Below are 24,560 nucleotides of genomic sequence, written 5' to 3'. Positions count from 1 at the left end.
TCACATTAAACTTTCATATCAAGGTGAGGGCCACAAAATATCGTCATAAGGGCCGGAATTGGCCCGTGGGCCGCGAGTTTGAGACCCATGGTTTAGACATTTACCATTTGAATGCATTGCCATGTTGATTGTTAAATGGTTTAGTAGAAAACAGGTTTATATTTGTTTTAACACCATATAATCTATTACAGTGGTAATAAGTAACAAAGTACATTTACTCAAGTACTCTGTACATAAGATACAGTATACAATTTTGTAAATAATTGAACTTTACTTGAGTATTTCAATATTCTGTTACTTAGTACTTGTACTCCACTCCACTTTGGTTGGAAATATTGAACTTTTTACTTATTATTTGACAAGGTCAGCAGCAGTATATAAAATATGTATCAATACAGAAAGATTAGACCCATATTTGCCTCAAAATGTAGTGAAGTAGAAGTATAAAGTTACATATCGTCACACTGTTAAAATAATCGCCTGAGTCATTTTTTGTCAAAACTGTTTTTTTTTGCCTAAATCAGATCATGTGATTTTACCCCTTTAAGATAATGTCCTATGTCAAGTGTGTGACTTAAGCGAATTTATTATGTCAAAGTCAAAATAAAATGTGACTAAGGCAATTTTTTGAACATGCCTTTGTGACTTAAGCAAGATATGGTAACACTTTATTTTGAAGTTGTCTACATAAGAGTGACATGAGCGTGTTATAAACATGACATGGGATGTGTCATGAACATTAATGACACTTTGAAGTAACATTAATGCTCATGATACTTGTCATGTCATGTTTCTGACAGGCTTGTGTCACTCTTATGTAGACACCTTCAAAATAAAGTGTTACCATATCTTACTTAAGTCACAAAGGCATGTTCAAAAAGTCATTTATTTCTCTTAAGTTACATCATTTACACACTGTTATTACTATGCCAATAGCCATCCTTTGTTACATCCTTTTTGAGTGAAATGATCAATAAATGTCATATACATATATAAAAGTATATATAAAAGTTACACTTTTGGCGAAGTTTTTTGTGTTTCCTGCAAAACTGGGATGACAAGATATAAGGGAAATACTCAAGTAAAGTACAAGTACCTCAAAATTATACTAAGTTACACTGCTCCACTGCAATAAAGTAACGTTAATTCAACAATGTATATCAATAAAGTAACGTTAATTCAACAATGTATATCAATAAAGTAACGTTAATTCAACATTGTAGTTACTAAAGTAACGTTACAGTAAATGTACTCAGTTCCTCCACTGTATTTGACTTTTTTTGGACCAAGTAGCAGCTTAAACCGTTTTTTTTTTTTTTTTAGGTTAAACCTTTAAAACAAACAAATGCAGAATCAGCCGTTATTTGTATATCTATAGCGTAGTGGGTTACACATGCGCCCCATGTATAGAGGCTACAGTCCTCTCTGCGGTGGACCCGGGTTCGAATCCGGCCTGAGCTCCGAAAAATAATCTTAAAAAAATAAAATAAAGACTGATCCATCAGATAAACGGTCGCTCTCACCTCTCATCCAGTCCACCACTTGTTGCGGGATCCACTTACTCACAGCCTCCATGTCTCCAACCGGCTTTTATTTTAATCTCACGCTTCACCAAAAACAAAATAAAAAACACCGAATGTAACCCGTTACTGGGTCATAATCAGCGGGTAGTATCCGTTAGAGCGCAGGGAGAGACCAACGGTCCGCCGCTCACTGACTGCATGAGCTGCTGGAGAAAGTTTACACTTATAGCAGGACACACGCGCGAGAGCAGGGTGTCAGGTTACTGAGTTCTCTAACCACGCCCCCTTATCGCTTCTCCTCCAATCACATTAGAGTCTGTACACGCTGCGTTCGGGTACTGTGGATATCACGGAAAATTAACACATCACAGGCTTAGACTGGGTAAATAAGATTTCGATTTAAAAGTGACATTGATGAGACTGTAAATGCACCTTTTGTGTTTAATAGGTCAGGACTGTCACGATATTAGACTTTCTCCAAAACTAATTCATGAAAATGACACCATCGCGGTATCTATAGAATATTTGAAAAAAAAAAATGATGCCAGTCATGATGATCAGTCAAATTCAACTTTAAGTTTGTTTATTCTGCACTTTGTAGAGAAAGAAACTATATATATAAATGATGTGAGAGGTGCTGGATAATTTACATGATATTGGTGAATATAAAAGTAAAGTGCAAGTAACTCAAATTTGCACTTATGCACATTACTTGAGTAAATATACTGTATACTTATATAGTTTTTAAGTATATTTTTATTTTTATATTTTATATTAAATATATTATATATACTTATTTAACATTTGCAAACTACATAATTTTATTTAAGATGATTAATAAAATACCTTGTGAGCCAACTATAAAAAATCATATTGGTAAGAGCTCTGTTTTAACTAAAATAATAAGTTGTAATACGAAAATTGGTTTCTCCTTCCATCGTTTTGAAAATATGAACATATACACGATACAGCAATATATAGATATATATTATTATGAGATTTATGCATTCATTTATTTTATCTCAAGCCTGATTTTACAGCAAACTTAAATCTATCTATGCAAAAAACAAATGCTGTAATTGTTTTTACATATGTATGCATATGATGTATGTTAATGTATAGACCATGTAGGGATTCATGAAATGGAACATAATCTAAAAAAAAATTGAGGCCCTTCAATTTTCATATAATATGACGTGATAATTTGCAGTTTTCAATGGATGTAAACAAACCAAATGCTGAATGTTGAAACTATACTGTATATTACAGTTATATACTGTTTTATTTGTATCTGTTTATTTCAGTCAATACATGTCATTAAAACAGAAGTAACAAACCAGAAAAAAAACATTGATCAAAGTAAACAATAAGTAAACAGAGAAAGAAAATTGATAATAGACATTTGGACCGAAAAGGCTGAAGCATAGCTTATTACCCTGTTACAACTCAAGTTAATTTAAAAATTAGAAATTTACAATCTGTTATTTATTAATAAAAGAAATAAGCAGTCACAAGAGAGAAAAGAGAGAAGCTGCTTGATTTTTCTTTTTCCTAAATAGTAGCCACATAGAACGTGTCACCACTCATTACTCTAACATATAAATTAATCATCCTATTTTTAAGTACTTTTTTGAATAAGTTAATGGTATTGCATGTTTTTAAGTCTTTCTCCAATTTGTTCCATAAATTAACAGCTGTTACCGTGGTGCACCATGATTTAGTGTTCTGGTTTTTAACTTTATAAATACACCCCTCTGAAATGATAATGGCTTTGTCTTAGATTGAACATTTTCTGAATACAGTCAGGCAGCATGTTGTTGTTAATTTTGAACATAAACTGTGCTGTTTTAAAATCACCAGTTCTTTGCATTTCAGTTCATTTAGATTAATAAATAATTGATTGGTTGGATGCTTATAATCAACTTTGTTTATAAGTTGCATTGCTTTTTTTTGTGCAGACACATGAACCTGTTCTCCTGCAAGACACAACAAATTACTAATTAGCTTTTTCTGATGACATTTAGACTATAAATCTCTTCCAGTGCATGCAAAGATAAAGATAAATGTGTAAAGTGTTGATCCAGGCCGGCCGTCTGGACCTCCTTATGGAACAATCCTTCACATTATCACATTAAAAATGCCTCGTTCAGCCTTTAATCACATCTTTCATCAGCAGCAGCAGCAGCAGCAGCAGCTCTGTGTTGTGTGCTGCTGGGTGTTGGCTTGTTGGGCTTTTTTAGGGTGTGCAGACGTTTCCCATGGGAAGAGCTCAGCACGCTCGGAGCTGCAGGAAAACATGCTCGGAGTGAAAACACAACACAGATAAGACATTATTCACTCTACTCCACTATCTGAATGTGCTGGAACAGAATATATCAGGCAGTAATATTGTAAAGTTTGTCCTAAAAGTGGATCTAGAGATCTCCACCATAATAGATAAAAAGATCCGTACATGGCCGAAGATCTGCAGCGTCGGACTGACACCAGAAACACTGAGAACACACGAGAGAAGCTGGTTAACTCTATGGAGTTTTGGGCTGTTTTCTCCATTTCTGAATCCTTTCCATCCTGCCTGTATTCACCACTTAAAACATGTTTAAATGCCATGTTGGTATATTTTTTTCACCTATATGACCTAATAATAATAATTGATTTTTTATTCTGACTGACTGGATTAACATTTAGAACCAAAAAGAAACAAAGAAAAGAATTATGTGATCTTTTGTGATCCTGTCATCAACTCTGGTTTTTATTCTAGTGGGACTCGATTTTATTTGTGTCTCGTAACAATTTTAGTCATTTTCTGTATTTTTTAGTCATTTTGTGTCTTTGTAAGTCTTTTTGTGTTCATTTTGTCTTTTTTTTTGTCATTTTGTGTCTTCTTTTTAGCCATTTTGAATCTTTTTATGTTCATTTTGTCTTTTTTTGTCATTTTGTGTCTTTTTTGTCCATCTAGTCTTTTTTTTAGTCATTTTGAGTCTTTTTTTGTTCATTTTGTCTTTTTTTAGTCATTTTGTGTCTTTTTTGTCCATTTTGTGTTATTTTAGTCATTTTGTGTCATTTTTTGTGTCTTTTTTTTATTCATTTTGTGTCTTTTTTATTCATTTTGTGTCTTTTTTTAGTCATTTTGAGTCTTTTTTTTGTTCATTTTGTGTCTTTTTTTTGTCATTTTGAGTCTTTTTAAAAAAAAATAATTTTGTGTCTTTTTTTTGTTCATTTAGTCTTTTTTTAGTCATTGTGTGTCTTTTTGTGTGTTCTTTTAGTGATTTGACCATGTTATGATGAAGTAGCATGTCCCAGGTGTTTGTATGCAGCAGTACATACTTTATGTGAGAAGCTGCTCTATGTACTAAAAGTACAAAAGAAGTACATGATGTGGAATGCAGCTACTGTGCATCTTTGTAAATATGTTCTTATAGAAACATAAAATGCAAGTATGAACCTGAAAAAGAGCATTTGTTCCCTTTAAGTAAAAAATGTTTTCTTTAACCACCAAACACTGAAGTAACACTGCAGAACATTGCATTTTCATACTAATTACATGTTGGATTTCTGTGGAAACCACAGACCTCCAACCATCTGTGGCTCACACATTTTTGGGGCTTGTGACTTTTGAAAACAAAAAAATGTTGAAGTCCTCAAGTTATTCATCACTGCTTCTTGGTCTTCACAAAATAGCCAAGTTACAGTTTACATACATGTTTGTTCTGACTCATACAGTATGTAGCCATGTTTTTTTCTTTCTGTTTTTCTGTGTCATTTTTTCTCCTTTTCTGACAATTTTTCTGTTTTTCTGAGTAATTGCTGCAGTGGATTCTTCACACACATAACTGAATAAAATTTTGTCCCTATCCATCCTCAACATGTTGACTTATTTTTCGAGATAAATTAATTGTTTTGACCAGCTTTTGGTGCAACAGGAAAACTCAGAGAATCACCAAAATCATAAAGACTGATCCTCTGGGGAGCATGAATATCTGAACCAAATGTTGTTCAAATCTATCATCAACATGTTGTCATGTTTTGCAGATTAGTTTCTCCCCTTCTATTTCTGAGAAAATTGTTTTCTTCAATACATAATGTGATAGTAAATTAGACATTTTGAATATAAAATGTCATAATTATATTGCAAAATATACTTAGTCATGGAAAGTTGTGAATAAATATTAGAACACCATTGTTTTCTTCAGTTTCTTGCTCATTTTAATGTCTGGTACAACTAAAGGTACATTTGTTTGGACAAATATAATTAAAAAATAGCTGATAAGAGTTTAATTTAAGAGCTGATATCTAGACATTTTCATGGTTTTGTTAATGATTTTGGTTATCTATAAAACCATGTTAAATGTCTAGATATCAGCTCTTAAATTAAACTCTTACCAGCTATATTTGTTTTCATTATATTTGTCCAAACAAATGTACCTTTAGTTGTACCAGGCATTAAAATAAACAAGAAATTGAAGAAAACAATGGTCTAATACTTATAGCACACCATTCACTCCCCATGGGCTTTTAAATTGAGCAATGTAGAAAACTGATTTGTCCGATAGCACCTGAATGCAGCATTATGACAAGCAGATGTGGGCGGAGCTTCTGCTCTGATGCTCTTTAGTTGGTAAAGTTTGATAACAGTTAGGGCTTCTTTACTTTTCAGGTATGATTTCAATTCTCAGCAACTTCATAGTGTTACTCCACTATATATATATATATATATATATTTCAAATGCCTTAGTTGAATTTCAGATTTTGATGAATACAAAATATAACCAAGTTGTGGTTATTTTAGTTCAGAAATATTTAATTCCCAGGGGAAAACCCCTTAGAATATCAAGTAATTGAAAATAAGCTCCACCTTCACAATGGCAATAACTTGATGCATTAATATACGTATTATCTGAATTACTCTCATTGTGCATATCACATTTCATGCTTTTTATATTTTTTGCCAATACTTTTTCTTAAACATCGCAAAAATCAAAGATCTGTTAGATGCTTGTGAATATTCTACATGTCTGCAGTATATTTACATTGTTTAGCTTGTATGATTTTCGCTTCTCAGCACACACTTCAATTAACATTTAATAATTTCTTTAATGTTTGACAAACCAACCATTTAAGCTTAATGTATGTGCTGTTTAATTAAACTCAGCCTGTTAAGATTATCTGCAAGAAATAAAAGAAACCAAGACAAGCAGCAACAATAGTGACAGTAAACAAATTTATTTTGTCATCTGCATTTACAGCTGGAACTCTGGGAATTCGAACACGACGTCTTTGCCTGTGAGTTTCTTGTAGACACCAGAGAAAGTCTCAACCTTCAAAAGAGAACAAAAAATAAATTAGCTTACACGTTAGAACAGTTATATTACCACAGGTAGGACACTGAAAATTCTCAGTTTATTAAAAAAATATATAGCAGAATTACAAGATCTTTGTCTTGTTGCCATAGTGAAACTGTCTTATATTCACATTTAGGAAGACGAAAGCATCAAATAAATACTGTATTCTGCATCATAAATGGTTATTCAATGGACCAGGTGACTAAATTCTGCACAAATCCAGACCATAAGGAGACAAACACTCAACATATCCAGTTATGGACACTCAGTTTTTAGATTTTTATATTCAGACAGGAAGATAAACATTTCTGAGACCGGTGTTGTGCACTGCATGGTTTAGCTCCCCAGTAACGGCCCCAAGGGACTCTGGGAAGATGTAGGAATATGCAGGACGCCCGTCCTCTCCGACCAGAAGCCGGGGACAGAGCTTTGTCTCCGACGTCGTGGAACGGGACTGTACGTCTCAGCCTGAAGGCTACGCTCCCATACGCCACCAGGACAGAGCCAGGAGAGCAACCTCGCTGGGTATCCACGTCGGGTTCATAATAATAATAATAATAAAAGTCTACCACATAATAATTGCACAGGATTCTACTTGGGATCAGAGTGATCTGTTGTCAATCAAAATCTCAAACTTTTGATGGTCTCAGCCTTTTGAAAGTTGCTTTTCTTGGTCTAATATAATAAAGTTGGCGTGTTGAGTTGTTCAGGGGAAAAAAGGCAGTAAAATGCTGTTAAATCAGGCTTTTCTTCCACTGTTTTCTAGGTTAAATCACTAAATAAAAGCCTGCAGCAGACCACTGCAGCTCTGATCATGTAACTGAACATCCAGATATCGACTCCAGCTGTTTTTTTTTTGTTAGTTTTTTTCTACATTGACTTACTTTGTGTTCGACATTGTTCTGCTGCGCCTTGTCCAGATGGACCTTGATGAGCCGGCTGCAGTCCTGTTTGACTCTGATCCTCTTACCAACGATCTCGCTGGGGAACACCAGGTCCTCCAAGATGGCGTCGTGGACCGCGGTTAGAGTACGGCTGAGGGAGGAAATCAACAAGAGACATCACATTAATAACAGACATTCACGCAAAATGACACCAAGCTCACGTCTGTGGTTAGCAACAACTAATATTCTAAATTATTGAGTCATTTATCAAGTCAAAGAGCCAGATATATACTAGTTACATCCCCTACAAATTGAGTATTAGCCATATTTCTCTGTTATATATCGCCAAGTTCAATATGTGAGTGTTAGACTGCTGGTAGAACAAAACAAGACAATAAAGATAATCACTGCAGGCTGAGGAAATTAGTTAGAAAATGCAGATAAAAGGCAAATAATTATTGGCAGACTAACCAAAAAAACATTTAGTAGCAGCCCTAACCCCAGAAAAACGGGTTTAACCTAAATTAAAAGTTTGTAAATTGGCTTTAAGAAAATCGAATTATTGAACATGTCTCATATTGAAACCAAAAAGATGAATTACTGTTATTTTCAAGATGTTTTCCCATTTCATTTGTCAAAATCAATAAGAATCTGAATATAAAAACATGGATTTGCATTTCCAGGTCATGTTGTGAATGTTATATAAACAGATGATGTGCACTGCATGGTTTAGCTCCCCAGTAACGGCCCCAAGGGACTCTGGGAAGATGTAGGAATATGCAGGACGCCCGTCCTCTCCGACCAGAAGCCGGGGACAGAGCTTTGTCTCCGACGTTGTGGAACGGGACTGTACGTCTCAGCCTGAAGGCTACGCTCCCATACGCCACCAGGACAGAGCCAGGAGAGCAACCTCGCTGGGTATCCACGTCGGGTAAACTAAAACATTATGATGACCATGTAAAGTGTTAGCTTTGTTCTTCATCTATTCACTTGTTTCATCAATTAAATGTCAGAAAAGGGTTTAACAAGGGGTCAAACTCATCTCAACTACATTTACGGTTTCTAATAACGAAAAAAAACAGTCCCTTATTATTCCAGAGAGCTGAAGCGGACATATTTTAAGAGTCAAAATACTTTATACAGCCCAAAAATCACTAATATGCCTCTATGGGCTTTATTTAAATGACTTGCTTTAGTCGTACAGCAGTCCAACACTTTTGTTTCCTTTATAATAGATGATTTATTAAACCACAACATTCACATTTAAGATGGATCAAGTTTGGTTTTTTTGCATAACAATGACTGAAATCAGGTGAAAGTAACTAACTCAAATTCTCAGAAAGCTGCCCTGCTGGTTGATTGCTAATATTACAACCAGATCCATAAATTACACAACCAGAGTTCATTTCACTTAGTGATACAAATGTCAGGAACCCCGAAATATTACACAGCATAAAGACAAGAAAAACAAAAAAATAGAGAAAGTAAATCTATATGATAACTGTCCTGATTGTTTCCATGCTCCAACAACAAGAATCATTCATTTCTCTACTCACCTCCTGGGACGCTTCTGCTTATTCTTTGTGCGACTTTTCCTGGTGGGTTTGGGCAGAATTCTCCTCTGAAAATCAAAAACGTTGTCTCATTATTATCTCATCCATGTCAAACATTTTAACAGTTATAAATTCAAATAATTCAAGAAGGAAAATGACCAAATGAGTCAGACTCAGACTGATATTCTGGGTCAATAACTGCTGATATTCATGTTCATATTTGTTCAACTTGGTAGCTTCACCATGAAAAATTTACTTCTTTCTGCATTAAACAAACATTAAAATAGGAAATGTTTCAGACACTTTCATAATAAACATGAATAGAACATGAGACAAGAGTGATGATTTTGTATTCAAAGACTGGTAGAAGTTCAAACTATCATCAACTTAAACAATGTGACTTTTAAATAAAATAAAAAATATATTGTGCACTGCATGGTTTAGCTCCCCAGTAACGGCCCCAAGGGACTCTGGGAAGATGTAGGAATATGCAGGACGCCCGTCCTCTCCGACCAGAAGCCGGGGACAGAGCTTTGTCTCCGACGTCGTGGAACGGGACTGTACGTCTCAGCCTGAAGGCTACGCTCCCATACGCCACCAGGACAGAGCCAGGAGAGCAACCTCGCTGGGTATCCACGTCGGGCAAACAGTCAAGACACTAAAGTCTCATTTCATATCATCCCCAATCTATCCTTCTTGTATCAGATTAATTTACCTTGCAAGTTAAAAGTAAAATAAAGCATCAAATTTAACTGCTACATGTGGTGAAGATCTGTGAATCTAAAAAATGATTTCTTTAGAAATTCAGTTTGGAAGTATCTCAAATATATTGCCACTTAGCTTCAGACTGTTTAGGACCAAAAAAAATGCTTTTTGTTTTTGTTTAAAATCAGTAAAAAAGGGCTTTACTTTCAAAAAAAGTGCACAATAGCCTGAGTCCATCACAGTAATTACAAATACTGAGACGATTCTGATTTTCTAAAATAAATTGGTGCAACTAGGGTTGTCAAAAGTATTGATACTCAAAAAAGTATTGATACTAAAACGTTGTATCCGGATACGATACTCATTTTCAAAAGTATTGATACCTAGCCAAAGAATGAACACTTAAGTTAAGTTAGTCATTTTTTTAAATCAAGCTTGCCTAATATTGTGCACAGCATACAACCTCAAAATATTGTTCTAACTGTTAGTTTATTGTATTCATTTATTTTCTGCACTACCTCAGACCTGAAGCTTGTTATCATAGTTGCAGTTTCTTTTTGCACAACTGTTTTTTCTTATAAATATTTAACCTGTGGTTCTGTTAACTTTTACATGTTGCATTTTTCTTGTTAATAAAAATATTTCTGGTAAATTTTGGGGTCTTTGTTTTTATCCTTGTGGTAAAAAAAATGGTATCAAGTATTGAATATTTTCCTGAGTATCGAGTTGAAAATTTCCGTATCGTGACAACCCTAGGTGCAACACATGTAGAAGACCAAGACCAGAATGTCTGGTTAGTCGACTAATGGACCAAGATCTCTTTAGTCTAATGGTTTATCCTTTTTTTTTCATGCCGAATGCCTTCCAAGAAACTTAACACAAATCTGGCAAACAAGATTTAACCCATTGAAGCCTGGAAAGCGGATACGTCGTTTTGTAGTATTTGTATAAGCTGTCAAATACCTTTTTGAATTTCATTTCTATCTGCTACAGAGGCTGAAAAATCTATTATTTAGTAGAAGCGTTGACACTTTTTTTCCCAGAATTTTTCCAGAATTTCCAGAAAATTAGAGGCTTATTTTAAAATCGCCCAGCGATTTTTCAGGCCTCAATGGGTTAAAGTGATGCTTTTGCCTGATTCTTTGTGGAGAAACTCAGCTTAAGTTATGCCGATTAAATCAAGTTTTCAGCAAAATCGTATGACTGTTACAGCCGTGCTGTCTAGATAGCAGATGTAGTGAAGCTGTTATAAACACAGATAGAATGAGTGTTGATACAGCCTTCTCTCTAGTTCAAGTGTAATGGACCCTGCAACCCTCCAGCACAGCCTCAAAACACATGTGGACTAACACCCACAGCCCTGCAGTATCCATCATCATCATCCTCACCTGTGCAATGAAGACCACGTGCTTTCCGCTGAACTTCTTCTCCAGCTCCCTCACCAGACGCACCTGAATCTTCTGGAAGGACTTCAGCTGAGGAACGGGAACGAAGATGATGATGGCTTTCCTGCTGCCACCAACTTCGATTTCCTGAAGACAAGGACAGACTTAATAAGACAGGATGAAACAACACTTTAGAACATCTCTATAACTTTAACTTCTGTGAGAAAACATCCAGATCATTCAAGTTCTGGTATCAAATAATGTGCACTGCATGGTTTAGCTCCCCAGTAACGGCCCCAAGGGACTCTGGGAAGATGTAGGAATATGCAGGACGCCCGTCCTCTCCGACCAGAAGCCGGGGACAGAGCTTTGTCTCCGACGTTGTGGAACGGGACTGTACGTCTCAGCCTGAAGGCTACGCTCCCATACGCCACCAGGACAGAGCCAGGAGAGCAACCTCGCTGGGTATCCACGTCGGGTTTCATCTCAGTTTCAAACATAGACACTCAGGAAGAGATGAGGATGACTGGAGAGGGTTTCCTACCTTTGCTGCAGTGATGTTCAGCTCTCTCAGCTGAGCCTTCAGGTCGGAGTTCATCTCCAGCTCGAGCAGAGCCTGAAGGGACACAAGTAGAATCAGCATCTTAATTTGTTGAATTTCCCCATTGCGGGATTAATAAAGTAATCTTCTTCTTCTAATTATTTAAACACCACTTCCCGACACATTTACATGCACTGCAATAACTTATACTTGGACAGATTTTATCCTAAGTTTCTATTCAGTTCATATTTCTGTTTGCATGCAACTGAACAAAACCTTAATCCTTCTAAAAAAGCACATGACAATTGTTTTGTTCACTGTTTTTTCCCCCCTTCAGAACAAAATAAGACATTTGAAGACATCACCTCAAGCTTTGGGGAATTTTGATTTTTAATTAAATTGTTGGAAATGCAGATAAATTGCTATTGGTTATTATTGGCAGACATTTAGTGACAGCCATAATGTCAGAAAAACTGGTCAAACACACATTAAAAGTGTAATCTGCCTTGTAACATCTGTCTTGTAACCAAAATGTTTAATTACTGTTAAGATGTTTTCCATTTCATTAGTAATAATCAGTAAAAATATGAATATAAAAACATGTCCACTGCTTTTTGTTCCTTTCCAGAAGAGTAATTCATGTACAAAAACATTTCACGTTTTTCCTCCAGCTATCAACTTCCAACCTCATCTGCTGATACTTTGAAATTCCCACATTGGACTTAATTCATGTGGCCAAAACATACTAAAATTACAATTTAAGTCACATTATGGATTTATTTAAGCCAGATCTCCATTGTAAGATAAGCAGGAGTTCAGCATTTATAGGCAACAGTAAAACTTTAAGATCCCTGATAGTAGACATGGATATGATCCAGGCTTTGCTGCAATTTAAATACAAATCTCTGGACTGAGCACAAGCAGTATCACTCACATGCAACTACACATAAACCCAAATAAAGTAAACACATGGTTTGATGATGATGATGATGATGATGATGATGTGGTCTTCTTACCTGGGAGATCCCAGACTCAAACTCGTCTGGCTTTTCGCCATTAGGCTTCACTATTTTGGCGCTGGTACTGAACATGGCCTTTGTCTCTGTGGAGAGAAATTAATACATGTGGGGTTACATATACAGTTAGCCTTACACACACACACACACTTGACCTAACATGGTACAAGACACCTGTTTTATCTGTTCTTCCTGGGATACATGCGCTTGTAAAGACCCCTTTTAAGATAAAGCAAAGACTACCAACAGAGGCACCTTTTGCTTTATTTTACTTGACCGCTGAGTAGTGTACAATGATCACTGAAAGGAAAACGATTGGCTCAATTCACAAAAAACATTAAGTGTTGGCTCAAAGCAAACCAGAGCTGTACCCATTCTTAAAGTTTTATAGTCTTAAGTAGTTTTTTTTTTTCCCTTCTTTCTTTTTCTCTGTTATTTCTTTCTTTTCTCCTTTATTGTTGTATAGATTTATGATGATTTTAAACTCTAAGCTATATTTATACAGGGTTTATTTTATTTTATATATATATATTTTTTTTTCAGGGTAAATGTATATTGTAATTGTTTGTAATTGTATTATATTTTGTAGATGGTGTAATTGTATATTGGATTTTTTTAGTATTGTGATTTTGTATGTAGTTGTAAAAGCCCAACTAGGGACGGGAGTTGAAAATTAGCTGAAGCTATATCTCTGTATGCAGCACATCAGATGTATGTCCTGTATCTATGCTAACTGCATTGTCCCTATCAAATAAAATAAATTCAATTCAATTGACTCGATGGGAATGCTGTTATGGTACTGCTGTCCTGACCCTGTCTGATGACACATGTAGATTGTTCCTAAAGTCAAGGAGCAAGTTCAAGTTTCAAGAATAAAAGCACCACTTTTATACTAGTTTATATCTGCTTCACTGTGTGCTTTGTAGATATCAAATAACAGCCATTTAAACACAAGACTAATGAGGACAAGCCATTACAGGTGAGCTAGGGGTCCAATCAGGCAGCAATCAAAAGATGCTTATAAGAAACATTAAAATGATCTGAAGTGTATGACAGACCATAACCCTTAATGCTAAGGCTAAAGTTATACAATTGTCATGTCTACATACACCAGAAGCAGGTAGATAATGTACTCGTGGAGATTCCAAAGTGCCCTCTATTTAATCAGCAATTTCCCTAACATGAATCCCGAAGGAGCTCCTGCAAACCAGCATGTACCAAGGAAAGGCTAGGCTAGGCTAACAAGCAGCGCTATGCTAACCAGCAGCAGCGGGCTGCCTCACCATGATAGCCGGTTTAGAGGGAAAGTTTTGGCATAAATGAATACAAGAAGACATAACATTCAGCCACAATATGAACTTAAGTTACAGCCATTAAAAACAAACAGCCTGCGCCATGTGGACACATGTCCGGCCTGCTAGCTGACGCTACTCCCTGATACAAGAACACCATTTACTGGAGCTTCTCTACTACGCTTCATTTTATGGTATAAAACAGCCATCCGTCCCCACAAACAACACAATCTAACGTATCACAGCCTTAAGATGTGTTACGATGGGTTAACACAGCAATTTAACGCCATTAAAGCACATTTTGGGATAGAAAAGCCACTTCTGTGAAAAGTGGCACGACTAACCTCTGTCAACGACGGCCAAGGAAGAGGCCGGAACATCGCGAGAGTTGTATTAATCCAATGCGAGCGGCGCATTCTGTATCGCGAGAGTTTGCGGAGTTCACGATTGGAGGGATAAGAGAAGCATCGCGAGAGTTGCGTGAGAACAGCCGTTGTCCTGAACCATGTCCTGAACGTTACTTTTTCAACGTTTTCTGCCTTTTTAACCCTAGACGTGGTCATAACGTTTTGTATTTTCTTTTTATATATATATAAGAAAATACAAAACGTTATGACCACTTCTAGGATTTTTCTACAGCATATATATATATATGATATTTTGTTTGGTTTTTATCTTGATATTTTCTTACGTTTTTTCACCTTATCCAGTTGAAGCAGAAAGGTATACATTTTTTTAATATTTCTTAATTGACACATCAAAACACATAAACATTTTTACAATGTATACATAAAATAAAGAACCAAAAAAATAAACACGGGGAACGAAAAATACGAGCTTCCGGTATGCTCGCTTTTATTTTGAACGGCAACTTCCGGACCTCACAGTGCAGTTCTACAGCCAGACTATGTTGGAGGGTTGTTATTTTATTTTTTTGCACTTTTCAGGCTTTAAACAACGTTTAACGTCGGAATTTGAAGACTACAGAAGAGGTTAATCTGTCGGAGTACTTTTTTGGCGTGTGTATGTGGGTTTTTTGTTGTAATTTAGAGAAAGCAAACTAGCTAATAACGTCACCAGCTAGTTCTGACCTATTGTTTTGGTTTTGACATAACGTTACTTAACGTGCTGCTGAATGTCACCCACGTGTTTACGGTTTTATAGCCGAACACACATCGACCAGTCAGATTTAATGATATAGTATTGTTTTTTGAGTTAACACCACGATGTTAGCCACCTCCGTTTCTCAGCAGCTCCTCTGTACACAGCTATTCTCAACCTTGGGGTCCCGACCCCAGCTGGGGTCGCGAGATGATTTCTGGGGGTCTCCAAATCATTTTGGAAGTCAGCTCTGTCTCCACTGTGTTAAAGTGTTCATGTGTTTTAGTCTTTTTGTGTCTTTTTTGGTCAATTTGTGTCTTTTTTTTGGGGGTCATTTTGTGTATTTTTTGGGTCATTTTGTTTCTTTTTGGGGGTCATTTTGTGTCTTTTTTTAGTCATTTTGTGTCTTTTTTTGGTCATTTTGTTTCTTTTTTTAGTCATTTTGTGTCTTTTTGGTCATTTTGTGTCTTTTTTTTTAGTCATTTTGTGTCTTTTTTTGGTCATTTTGTTTCTTTTTTGGGTGATCTGAACTGTGCGTGTGAGATTGTGTTCAGTGAGCTGGGGTCGCGGACAACATGCATGTTAAATTGGGGGTTGCGACTCAAAAAGGTTGAGAACTACTGCCCTAGGCGATGACCTGATCTCTGTGACACCGATCTGACCGTCTAAAGGGGGGGCAAGGCAATGACCACACGTCAAGTGACTCAGCACCACAAGTGACTAAATGTCTTTTTTTTTAATCCGTTTATTTTTTTTGTTAATATTTATTATTTTCAAGACAGAACACGAAGCAAGGGCGACAGTGAGCATCGAAAATTATTATTGTTTTTTTTTCTCCCTCAAGGGTGACTGGCAGCACCCGTCCAGCAGATGGCGCTCTAGGCAACCGCCTATGTCGCCTATGCCTAGAGCCGGCCCTGATGTTTAGACTGACTGGTGTTTTCAGAGCAGTACGCAGGACCTTCTGCAGCACAGCTGACGACATGGCCAAGGGCAAGTTTTTCTACGCTGTAAGGAAAGGATTCAAACCAGGAGTCTACAGCTCATGGTGAGACAGCTTACAACTTACTTTCACAACATCTGTTTGCAAGAAAACCAAAGTTATTCATCTTTTAAAGGGCATTTGCTAGAGCTAGAAAAGGGGCATGCCAAATCCCATTCAGAAATCCGGTGTTTTAATGTTTCCCCGGTATTCAGCGGAAAAAAAACACCAGCTAGAAGATCCTTTTGGAGTGTTGTCTAATCACATCAATCCACTCTTCAATTCGGCTGAGAAGAAAAACACGATGAGCAACCGCTTATGTGAATAATATTTCATTTTCTCCATCAAAACATACGCCCAGAAGTGGGCGTTGTCAGGCCGCCATTGTAAATAAGAATTTGTTCTTAATGACCTGCCTGGTTAAATAAAGGTGAATGAATGCTGAATAGCGTTAACGACGCTCTAAAAGACATTTAACGCTATGCCGAATTTATTAAAATGCCCTAATGATCTATAAAGGGTGTTAAGATGTGTTCTGCTAAGCAGCTGAAATACAAGTAGACTTAAAATTGTCAAATTCTAGTTGAGGTTTTGTCCAGAAAACGTATTGATATGAGGAGCATGCTGGAAAAAGATTGAGTTAATTTAACAAGGGACCATGCACAACACAACCAATGACTGAGCTAAATTCCTACTTTACATCTGTTGTCCATACATCACTTATAAAATGTTGTTTAAAATATACATTACATAGTCTCCATGTTGGAAAACCGTTAGTTTCATACAAAGGTGTGGATTAGTGATCAGTTAATTGATTTGTGCAGAATAAAGAGCAGTGGATTCACATCACAACACCTGCACTAATCAAAAATAATGTTCAATAGATGCTCAGTTTGCATCTGATGGAGAAGCTATCGAGTAGATAATATATAGAAAAAATATAACATTTTGGAAGGTTTGCAGGATTCATGTTCAGACTTTTTAGAATTGTTTATCATTAGTTTCTTTTTTTTTTTTTAAACTGATTTAGGGATGAATGTAAGAGCCAGGTGGACAAATTTCCGGCTGCTGCCTTCAAGAAGTTTGCATCAGAGAAAGATGCCTGGGCGTTCTTCAGAGGAGCCGAACCTTCTCCAGTTCCAGAGGTGAAGAAAGGTCAGCTGAGGCTTTTCTTCTGCACAACCTTCACAAAAACATCTTATTTTAGAGGCTGTTAATAATCAGCCAGAGGTTTTGTTACTTGCATTTATTTATACTTCTATGGTGCCATTTTTTCCCAGTTACCACCATCTGGCAAGTTTGTACTTTCAAAAATCTTCCCGTAACAAATGCTATTATCAGATCCTTGCTAAAGTTTTAGGAGATAGCCATGCAGTTTATAGATGTTTTATGTCGATCTTGTATACTGGGTCTGGGTTAAATACCTCTATGCAACCAGTAAAACAAGGAAGGTAGAAACTCTAAAATGGCTTTTTGTTTTTGTCTTCCAGTGGCTCAGTGTGTGGAGTCGGCCGCCGCTCTGCTTCCTAAAAGAGGCCCGGAGGCTCTGGAGTACATCCCTCTGGGTAAGAAGAGATGTCACTCAGAGGAGGAGACAGAGTCCCAACCCAAACGGGTCAAACCCTCAGAAAGCTCATCTGCAGAAAGCTCCACTTCAGACAGCACAGACGGATTCACATACATGGGTAAGATGTTTCAACATCTGCAGAAATCACTCTGTAAGGACATTTTTAAATAAAACTGTGGGTTGATAATAGGGGTGGGCAATATGGCCCCAAAAAAATATCACAATATTTCAGAGTATTTTTGCGATAACGATATTCTTGACGATATTACAAAATACTGAAAATTATTTTTGTCTTTATAAATAAATAACAATCACAACGAACAACAAAATAAAAATCTAAAAATATTGTGTAAAGTGCAACTCTCAACAGTTGCCAAATACAAAAAAAATTACTCTTGAGTATTAGCAAATAATAAAAAATAACCATCTATAAAAAGTTTCAATTTATATTTTCAGGTTTCTATATATTTTCTCAAACTTTTAAGATGTATTCTCAGACTTTTAATATATATTCTCAGGTTTTGAATCCATATATTATCCATAATAATTTCCTGAACGGCATTCCCCCCTGGGAGAAATTTTTTGACAGTTTTCAGTTAAATGCATCAATCTTGTGCACTTTGAGAGCTAAATGTGAGCAAACAGCTTACATAACATTTTTCACAGCCGGGCAGCATGAGAGACTATAGCGGGCCGCCACAGTCTAGGTATTTAATGGGAAATCATTACGCCACTACGTCAAGAAGCTAGCCTGGGTATACCCAGACTGCCTTGCACGCTCAAATTTAATTTCGAACCTCCAGACGGTCTGGCAACCAAGCCAGTTTCTTATCCCTGTTTTAGGGATCCAATCACAGAGCGGGGAGGGACGGCAAGACGATGACGCGTACTACTCGGCACTTGTAGTTTTCCGGATCCAACATGGCTGCTGCAGACGCGAAACTCTCTTTAGCTGCAGATGGTGTTTTAAATAGTTTAGAGCGAAAGTTGAAAGGCGAAAGGTCTCTCGGCGGCTCCGCTGAGATCACCGGCGTTATGGTAGCGGGGCTATTGGCGTCGCTAGCGGCTATTAGCGCCGTTAGCGGCTAATAGCTAATAGCCGCTAATAGCTGCTAACGGCTAATAGCCGCTAACGGCTAATAGCCCCGCTACCGCGGACAGCGGAGCCCCCAGAGGCCTGCAGCAGCTTGTTTGTTGCCCATAAAATCAGTGGATGTGTGTGGCAGAATGACATGAGGGGGAATAAAGCGTGAAAATAAATAATCTTGCAGAAAGCGAAAACTGGAGAAGCAAAGCAGCAAACAACACTCTCTCACAGACACACACACAACAAACATCCATCTCTGTTGCTCTACTACGTCATCTGGTATAACTGATCTGATTGGCTAAGAGCTACCTACAGACGCTTTGATAGACATTCTAAGCGTCCAATAAACGGCTCCGGAGGATCGTAAACCACACCTCCTCTACGGAGAAATACACTGCTCGTTGCCAGACTAGCCCTCATTTGAGAATAGTCTGGTGTTAGCCAGGCTATCAAGAAGTAGGAATATTGCCAATATCATGATATGCATTTTTTTTTTACCATAACAAAAATATACCGGTATTATCATGAAGGATATGATATGGCACACCCCTAGTTGATAATCTGTAAATGGATTATTTTAGCTGCTACTTAAGACACACTGTGCTCTGTTAAAGTTAAGTGGAGGAAATAGTGGTATTGAATAAAACTTGAACTCACTTCAGTGTCACGTTATCTTCCCAGGTGACGCTGTAGTCGTCTACACAGACGGTTGTTGCTCAGGTAACGGACAGAAAGGAGCCCGAGCCGGCATCGGGGTCTACTGGGGTCCCAACCACCCGCTGTGAGGAAACTAGATGCACATTCAACTGCATTTAGAACAGTTCTCCATAATAAAAACAACACTAAAGTAAAAATCAAATGAATTGGCACATTTCTTGCTGCTTTCCTGCAGAAATGTTGCAGATCGGCTGCACGGAAGACAAACCAACCAGCGTGCAGAAATACAGGTAAGCAGCTTTTAAAGCACAGATTTTTTTTTAAACATTTCGTCATCTTGCAGCAACTCTGATACAACAGTGTGTTTAGTAGATGAAACCAGGTTGACAGTATGTTTCTGCACTGTTTGTGTGTGTTTGTTCGTTAAAACCAGGCAGCCTGCAGAGCGCTGGAACAAGCCAAAGAGCAGAACATCAAGAAGTTAGTTCTCTACACCGACAGCAAGTTCACCATCAATGGTGAGTCACTAAAAGGTCAAATTCAGGTTTTTAATTTCACCATAGCAGACCTTGAAGTGTGTGTGTATGTGTGTGTGTGTGTGTGTGTGTGTGTGTGTGTGTGTGTGTGTGTGTGTGTGTGTGTGTGTGTTGCAGGTGTGACCAGCTGGGTGAAGAACTGGAAGCTGAACGGCTGGCGGCTGAAATCTGGAGGTCAGATCACCAACAAAGAGGACTTTGTGAAGCTGGACAGACTGAATGCAGAGGTGGAGGTGGTCTGGGTAAATATCACCAACATCAGCCACTCACAGGCTTTATTTCATTCACTTTAGTCATTCCACAATCACTGAAGAAGAGTCGAGACTAAGGGGTTGTCACTGTAAAATCTAGAATTTAAAATCACCACATTACTTAGTTTTACTGTCGTACCATCATTGGTTTACAGGGTTAACTTCTCCTCAAGACAAGCAGCAGTGAAGACGAGCTGCTTCATAACTTTAGTGTTGCTCTGCCCTAACTGTGGGGATAAATGTATATATTTTCTTTACCTGAAGTCATATTATAGATTTATTTTTATACTGGCTGGAAAAATAATTTTAGCCTGCAGCTTTAAATTCGTACTTATATCATTTTTTATAGCTTTTTCTTGTGTATTCTGCTGCTGTTTCTTATATCAAACATAAGGATATTCTCTAGAATTAATATTAGACGATTAAATAGAATTAACAGTTAAAGAAAGCATATAGAGTTAGATCAGTATCTGAGATGTGATCACTAGCACTTTAATCAATCAATCAATCAATCAATCAATCAGACTTTAGTTGTATAGCACTTTTCATACAAGAGAAATGTAACACAAAGTGCTTTACATAAAAAAGGAGAAAGTAATAATGATAGTAATGATAACAATAAAACATAAAAACAAGCAAACACCCTCCATCATATTATAAACAAAGTACAAACTGAGGAAGCTCCATCTCAAAGTGGAGCAGTGAGGAAACACTGGAGGCAGGTTAGAAAATAAGTAGATAGAATAAATAAAAATAAAATAAAATAAAAAACAAAAGTAAATAATAACAATAAAAAGTAGGGAAAAAAGCTAGATAAAAGATAAAAACAATAAATAAATAAGAAGTAAAGCATGATAAATATATATATATATATATATATATATATATATATATATATATATATATATATATATATATATAGTAGCAAATAAATAAGTAAGAGAAGATGTTGTAACACTAAGATGCATGAACAGAAAAATCTTTATAAATGGTTCAAGTTAAAAGCCAAATTAAAAATAAGTCTTACGTTTGCTCTTAAAAATATGAACTGAATGTCTTTGAATATTAAAATCTTTAAGAGTAATTTGTTATTTTATTTCTTTACAAGAAAAGGCAAAGTTTTTACACTTATTGGTGGGTGATTCTGTGCTAATTGTCATCATATAAGCTCTGTCCTGTTTTGTTTTTGGAGTTAGTCAGCTCCACACTGAGAGAGGCAGATTGATTTACAACAGTTAGAACATCGGCCACAGGGGGCGCTGGAGGAGCACTACAGTCAGAGTGTTAGCTCGTCAAAGTATCAAAACTTAAGGCTATAAAGCGGCATTTCACAAGTAAAGCAAATATGATCCTGGAGTGCTTTTTTAATAGAAATATATCATGTCAGGACTGCACTTTTTGGTGCACAGACTCAATCTGAGACAAACTAAGTGACAGACTTAAAAACGGAGTGATAAACAGTTTAATATATGTTTTTCTTTGAGTGATTTTATTTTTGTAGTTAAATGTTGCAATATCTGGCTCATAAAGGTTTAGGCTGGTTCTTTTGTTTGCTTTAAAGTTCAAAGCTTCTGTTGTTTTCGAATGAAGCTTTGAATGTCTGTCATCATATTTTATTACGTCAATTGAAAAAAAACAAAAAAACCCAGCAATAAATAAATGTGTTGTTATTGGAGTTATATAAAGATAATTTATGGTCATGCAAAAAATAAACAACTGCACAGCTTTTGACTGTTGATTTAGAATTTGAATGTCAGCATTGTTAACCCTTTGATGCACAACATATTTAAACCCCTTCTAATGCACAACATGGTCAAAAATGACCCGCATTCATTTCACATGTTATTTAATACTGCTGTGTGTTTCAGTGCTCTATCTTTTTGTATCAACTTATTTTATGATTGAATATTCCAAGTATTCTTTGAATATCTTGTTTTGGATAACAACAGATCATTATTTCCATTTTGCCTCTCATACTTTATGAACAAACAAAGTTTTTGTATTATTACATAGCTAACTACTTGGCTAAGTAGCTTGCTAAGCTAACTACTTAGCCAAGATGTTAGGTAAGTAGTTAGCTTAGCAAGCTACTTAGCTAAATACTTAGCCAAGAAGTTAGCTAAGTAGTGAGCTTAGCAAGCTACTTAGCTAAATACTTAGCCAAGAAGTTAGCTAAGTAGTTAGCTTAGCAAGCTACTTAGCTAAATACTTAGCCAAGAAGTTAGCTAAGTAGTTAGCTTAGCAAGCTACTTAGCTAAATCTTAGCCAAGAAGTTAGCTAAGTAGTTAGCTTAGCAAGCTACTTAGCTAAATACTTAGCCAAGAAGTTAGCTAAGTAGTTAGCTTAGCAAGCTACTTAGCTAAATACTTAGCCAAGAAGTTAGCTAAATAGTTAGCTTAGCAAGCTGCTTAGCTATGAAATGGATATGGGTCATTTTTGACCCATGTTGTGTATTAGAAGAGTAGTGACACAAAAAGGGATTTTATTTAAAAAATAATAAAGGAAAACATAAAAATTAGGATGTATGATGATCAAAAACAAACTACTTGAGGAAAACCTGGAATACCGAATGATGAAAATATTTTTTTGCAAAGATATAGAAGATAAAAACTCTGTCGGGTCACTTTAGACCATGTTGTGCATCAAAGGGTTAAAGACACTTGGATCCGTTTGAAACAGACCCACATTTACATTTAATTACCTTTTAAATAATGGACTTCAGCTGACTCGAGTAAATCTTATATTTCTTTGGCTTTTCAGGCTCTTCTTTATTTTTAAGTTCAAGGACTGTTACATTGGTGCTTTCAGAAAAAAATCTGAGTTTATGAGTTGCATTTACAACTTAAATATGGACTTTAAGGACATTTACAAGTCCTAAACCTGCAGTTGCTGTAGCTCTGAGTTGACCTGAGTCTCAGCTGCTGGGAGCATCAGCTGTTACTGTTAACCCTCTAACAGTCAGAACTGTTGAACTGGAGTTTATAACAGCAAACGCTTCGTCTTGAGACGGTGACATTACAGGTCAGGGAAATGATTTCCTCCTCTTCTTCCTCCAGATACATATTCCAGGTCACGCCGGCTACAGAGGCAACGAGGAGGCCGACAGACTGTCGAGAGAAGGAGCAGTGAAGCCGTTAGAGGAGTAAAGAAAGAGACGATTTATGGAGCTGGAGAGCTCTGCTGCACCACTGTCATGTTTGTTTTTCTTCTCAGCAACACACAGAGGGAAAACTGAGAGTTTATTTGTTAAATGTTCATTTTAATTTGTGTTTTAAATAAAGTTTCTTCTGCTTCAACTGCCCGTTTTTGCATTTTGTGATGCAGCAAGTCGAGGTTTCTTCTGAGGATTGTTCTTTTGTTCTTTTGAGGGAAGGAGATACAGACAAGGAAGAAAGTGAAGGAGAGTAGGGATGAAAGAGAGAATCAAAAGTGACCCAGTGACATTTTTTATCTTCTATATCTTTGCAATAAATTATTTTCATCATTCAGTATTCCAGGTTTTCCCCAATTAGTTTGTTTTTGATCATCATACATCCTAAGTTTTTATTTTTATTTTTATAAAATCCCTTCTTGTGTCACTACTCTTCTAATGCAAAACATGGGTGAAAAATGACCCATATCCATTTTTTAGCTAAGTAGCTTGCTATGCTAACTGCTTAGCTAACTTCTTGGCTAAGTACCTTGCTTAGCTAACTACTTAGCTAACTTCTTGGCTAAGTAGTTAGCTATCTAATAATACAAAAACTTTTTTCTTCATAAAGTATGAGAGGCAAAATGGAAATAATGATCTGTTGTCATCAATAAAAGATATTTAAAGAATACTTGGAATATTCAATCATAAAATAAGTTGGTATCAAAAGATCACAAGAGCACAGAAATACACAGCAAACATTAAATAACATGACATTTTCCATGTTTTTCTTGCTAATAACCAAAATCATTAACAATAAAACCATGTTATATGTCTAGATATCAGCTCTTAAATTAAACTCTTATCAGCTATTTTTGTTGTTCTCATTATATTTGTCCAAACAAATGTACCTTTAGTTGTACCAGGCATTAAAATGAACAAGAAATGGAAGAAAATAAGGGTGGTATAATAAACTTTTCCATGACCGTATGAGTTTATTTAATGCAGAAA

The 24,560-nt window shown here is 36.4% G+C and overlaps 3 protein-coding genes and 4 non-coding genes across 8 annotated transcripts in view; 1 reads left to right on the top strand and 6 right to left on the bottom strand.

The window, feature by feature from the left end:
* Positions 1-1,795, bottom strand: part of cnksr3 (cnksr family member 3) — a 76,339-nt gene extending 74,544 nt beyond the window's left edge. The window contains exon 1 of the mRNA XM_059355852.1: positions 1,524-1,795. Within this exon, the coding sequence (XP_059211835.1) occupies positions 1,524-1,575 (52 nt within the window). The 5' untranslated portion in view covers positions 1,576-1,795. The remainder of the gene's footprint in view (positions 1-1,523) is intronic.
* Positions 1,796-6,719: 4,924 nt separating this feature from the next.
* On the bottom strand, positions 6,720-14,654 carry rps7 (ribosomal protein S7). The gene is made up of 7 exons (XM_059356980.1): positions 14,583-14,654; positions 12,947-13,032; positions 11,934-12,005; positions 11,393-11,536; positions 9,303-9,367; positions 7,747-7,897; positions 6,720-6,838 (listed from the first exon to the last, which is right to left on the bottom strand). The coding sequence occupies exons 2-7, from the start codon at positions 13,019-13,021 to the stop codon at positions 6,761-6,763; spliced, it is 585 nt and encodes a 194-aa protein (XP_059212963.1). The 5' UTR covers positions 13,022-13,032; positions 14,583-14,654; the 3' UTR covers positions 6,720-6,760.
* LOC131991743 (small nucleolar RNA SNORA73 family) lies at positions 7,181-7,400 on the bottom strand. The gene has a single exon (XR_009396175.1). It is a non-coding gene; the product is annotated as a small nucleolar RNA SNORA73 family (small nucleolar RNA).
* LOC131991741 (small nucleolar RNA SNORA73 family) lies at positions 8,458-8,677 on the bottom strand. Its single transcript, XR_009396173.1, has one exon. It is a non-coding gene; the product is annotated as a small nucleolar RNA SNORA73 family (small nucleolar RNA).
* On the bottom strand, positions 9,722-9,941 carry LOC131991742 (small nucleolar RNA SNORA73 family). Its single transcript, XR_009396174.1, has one exon. It is a non-coding gene; the product is annotated as a small nucleolar RNA SNORA73 family (small nucleolar RNA).
* On the bottom strand, positions 11,648-11,867 carry LOC131991740 (small nucleolar RNA SNORA73 family). Its single transcript, XR_009396172.1, has one exon. It is a non-coding gene; the product is annotated as a small nucleolar RNA SNORA73 family (small nucleolar RNA).
* A 434-nt stretch (positions 14,655-15,088) lies between the features above and the next one.
* rnaseh1 (ribonuclease H1) lies at positions 15,089-23,715 on the top strand. 2 transcript variants are annotated; one of them, XM_059355697.1, is made up of 9 exons: positions 15,089-15,230; positions 16,184-16,387; positions 17,352-17,476; positions 17,812-18,006; positions 19,657-19,756; positions 19,868-19,922; positions 20,066-20,150; positions 20,286-20,410; positions 23,476-23,715. In XM_059355697.1, the coding sequence occupies exons 2-9, from the start codon at positions 16,260-16,262 to the stop codon at positions 23,563-23,565; spliced, it is 903 nt and encodes a 300-aa protein (XP_059211680.1). In that variant the 5' UTR covers positions 15,089-15,230; positions 16,184-16,259; the 3' UTR covers positions 23,566-23,715. The 2 variants fall into 2 exon arrangements, with proteins under 2 accessions (XP_059211680.1, XP_059211679.1); XM_059355696.1 differs by having other exon boundaries at positions 15,089-15,261.
* Positions 23,716-24,560: the final 845 nt, after the last annotated feature.

The sequence above is a fragment of the Centropristis striata genome, chromosome 18 (assembly GCF_030273125.1).
Source record: "Centropristis striata isolate RG_2023a ecotype Rhode Island chromosome 18, C.striata_1.0, whole genome shotgun sequence".
In the NCBI taxonomy this organism is placed as follows: domain Eukaryota; kingdom Metazoa; phylum Chordata; class Actinopteri; order Perciformes; family Serranidae; genus Centropristis; species Centropristis striata.
The sequence above is the reverse complement of the archived record's forward strand: the minus strand, read 5'-3'. Positions and strand labels throughout refer to the sequence as shown.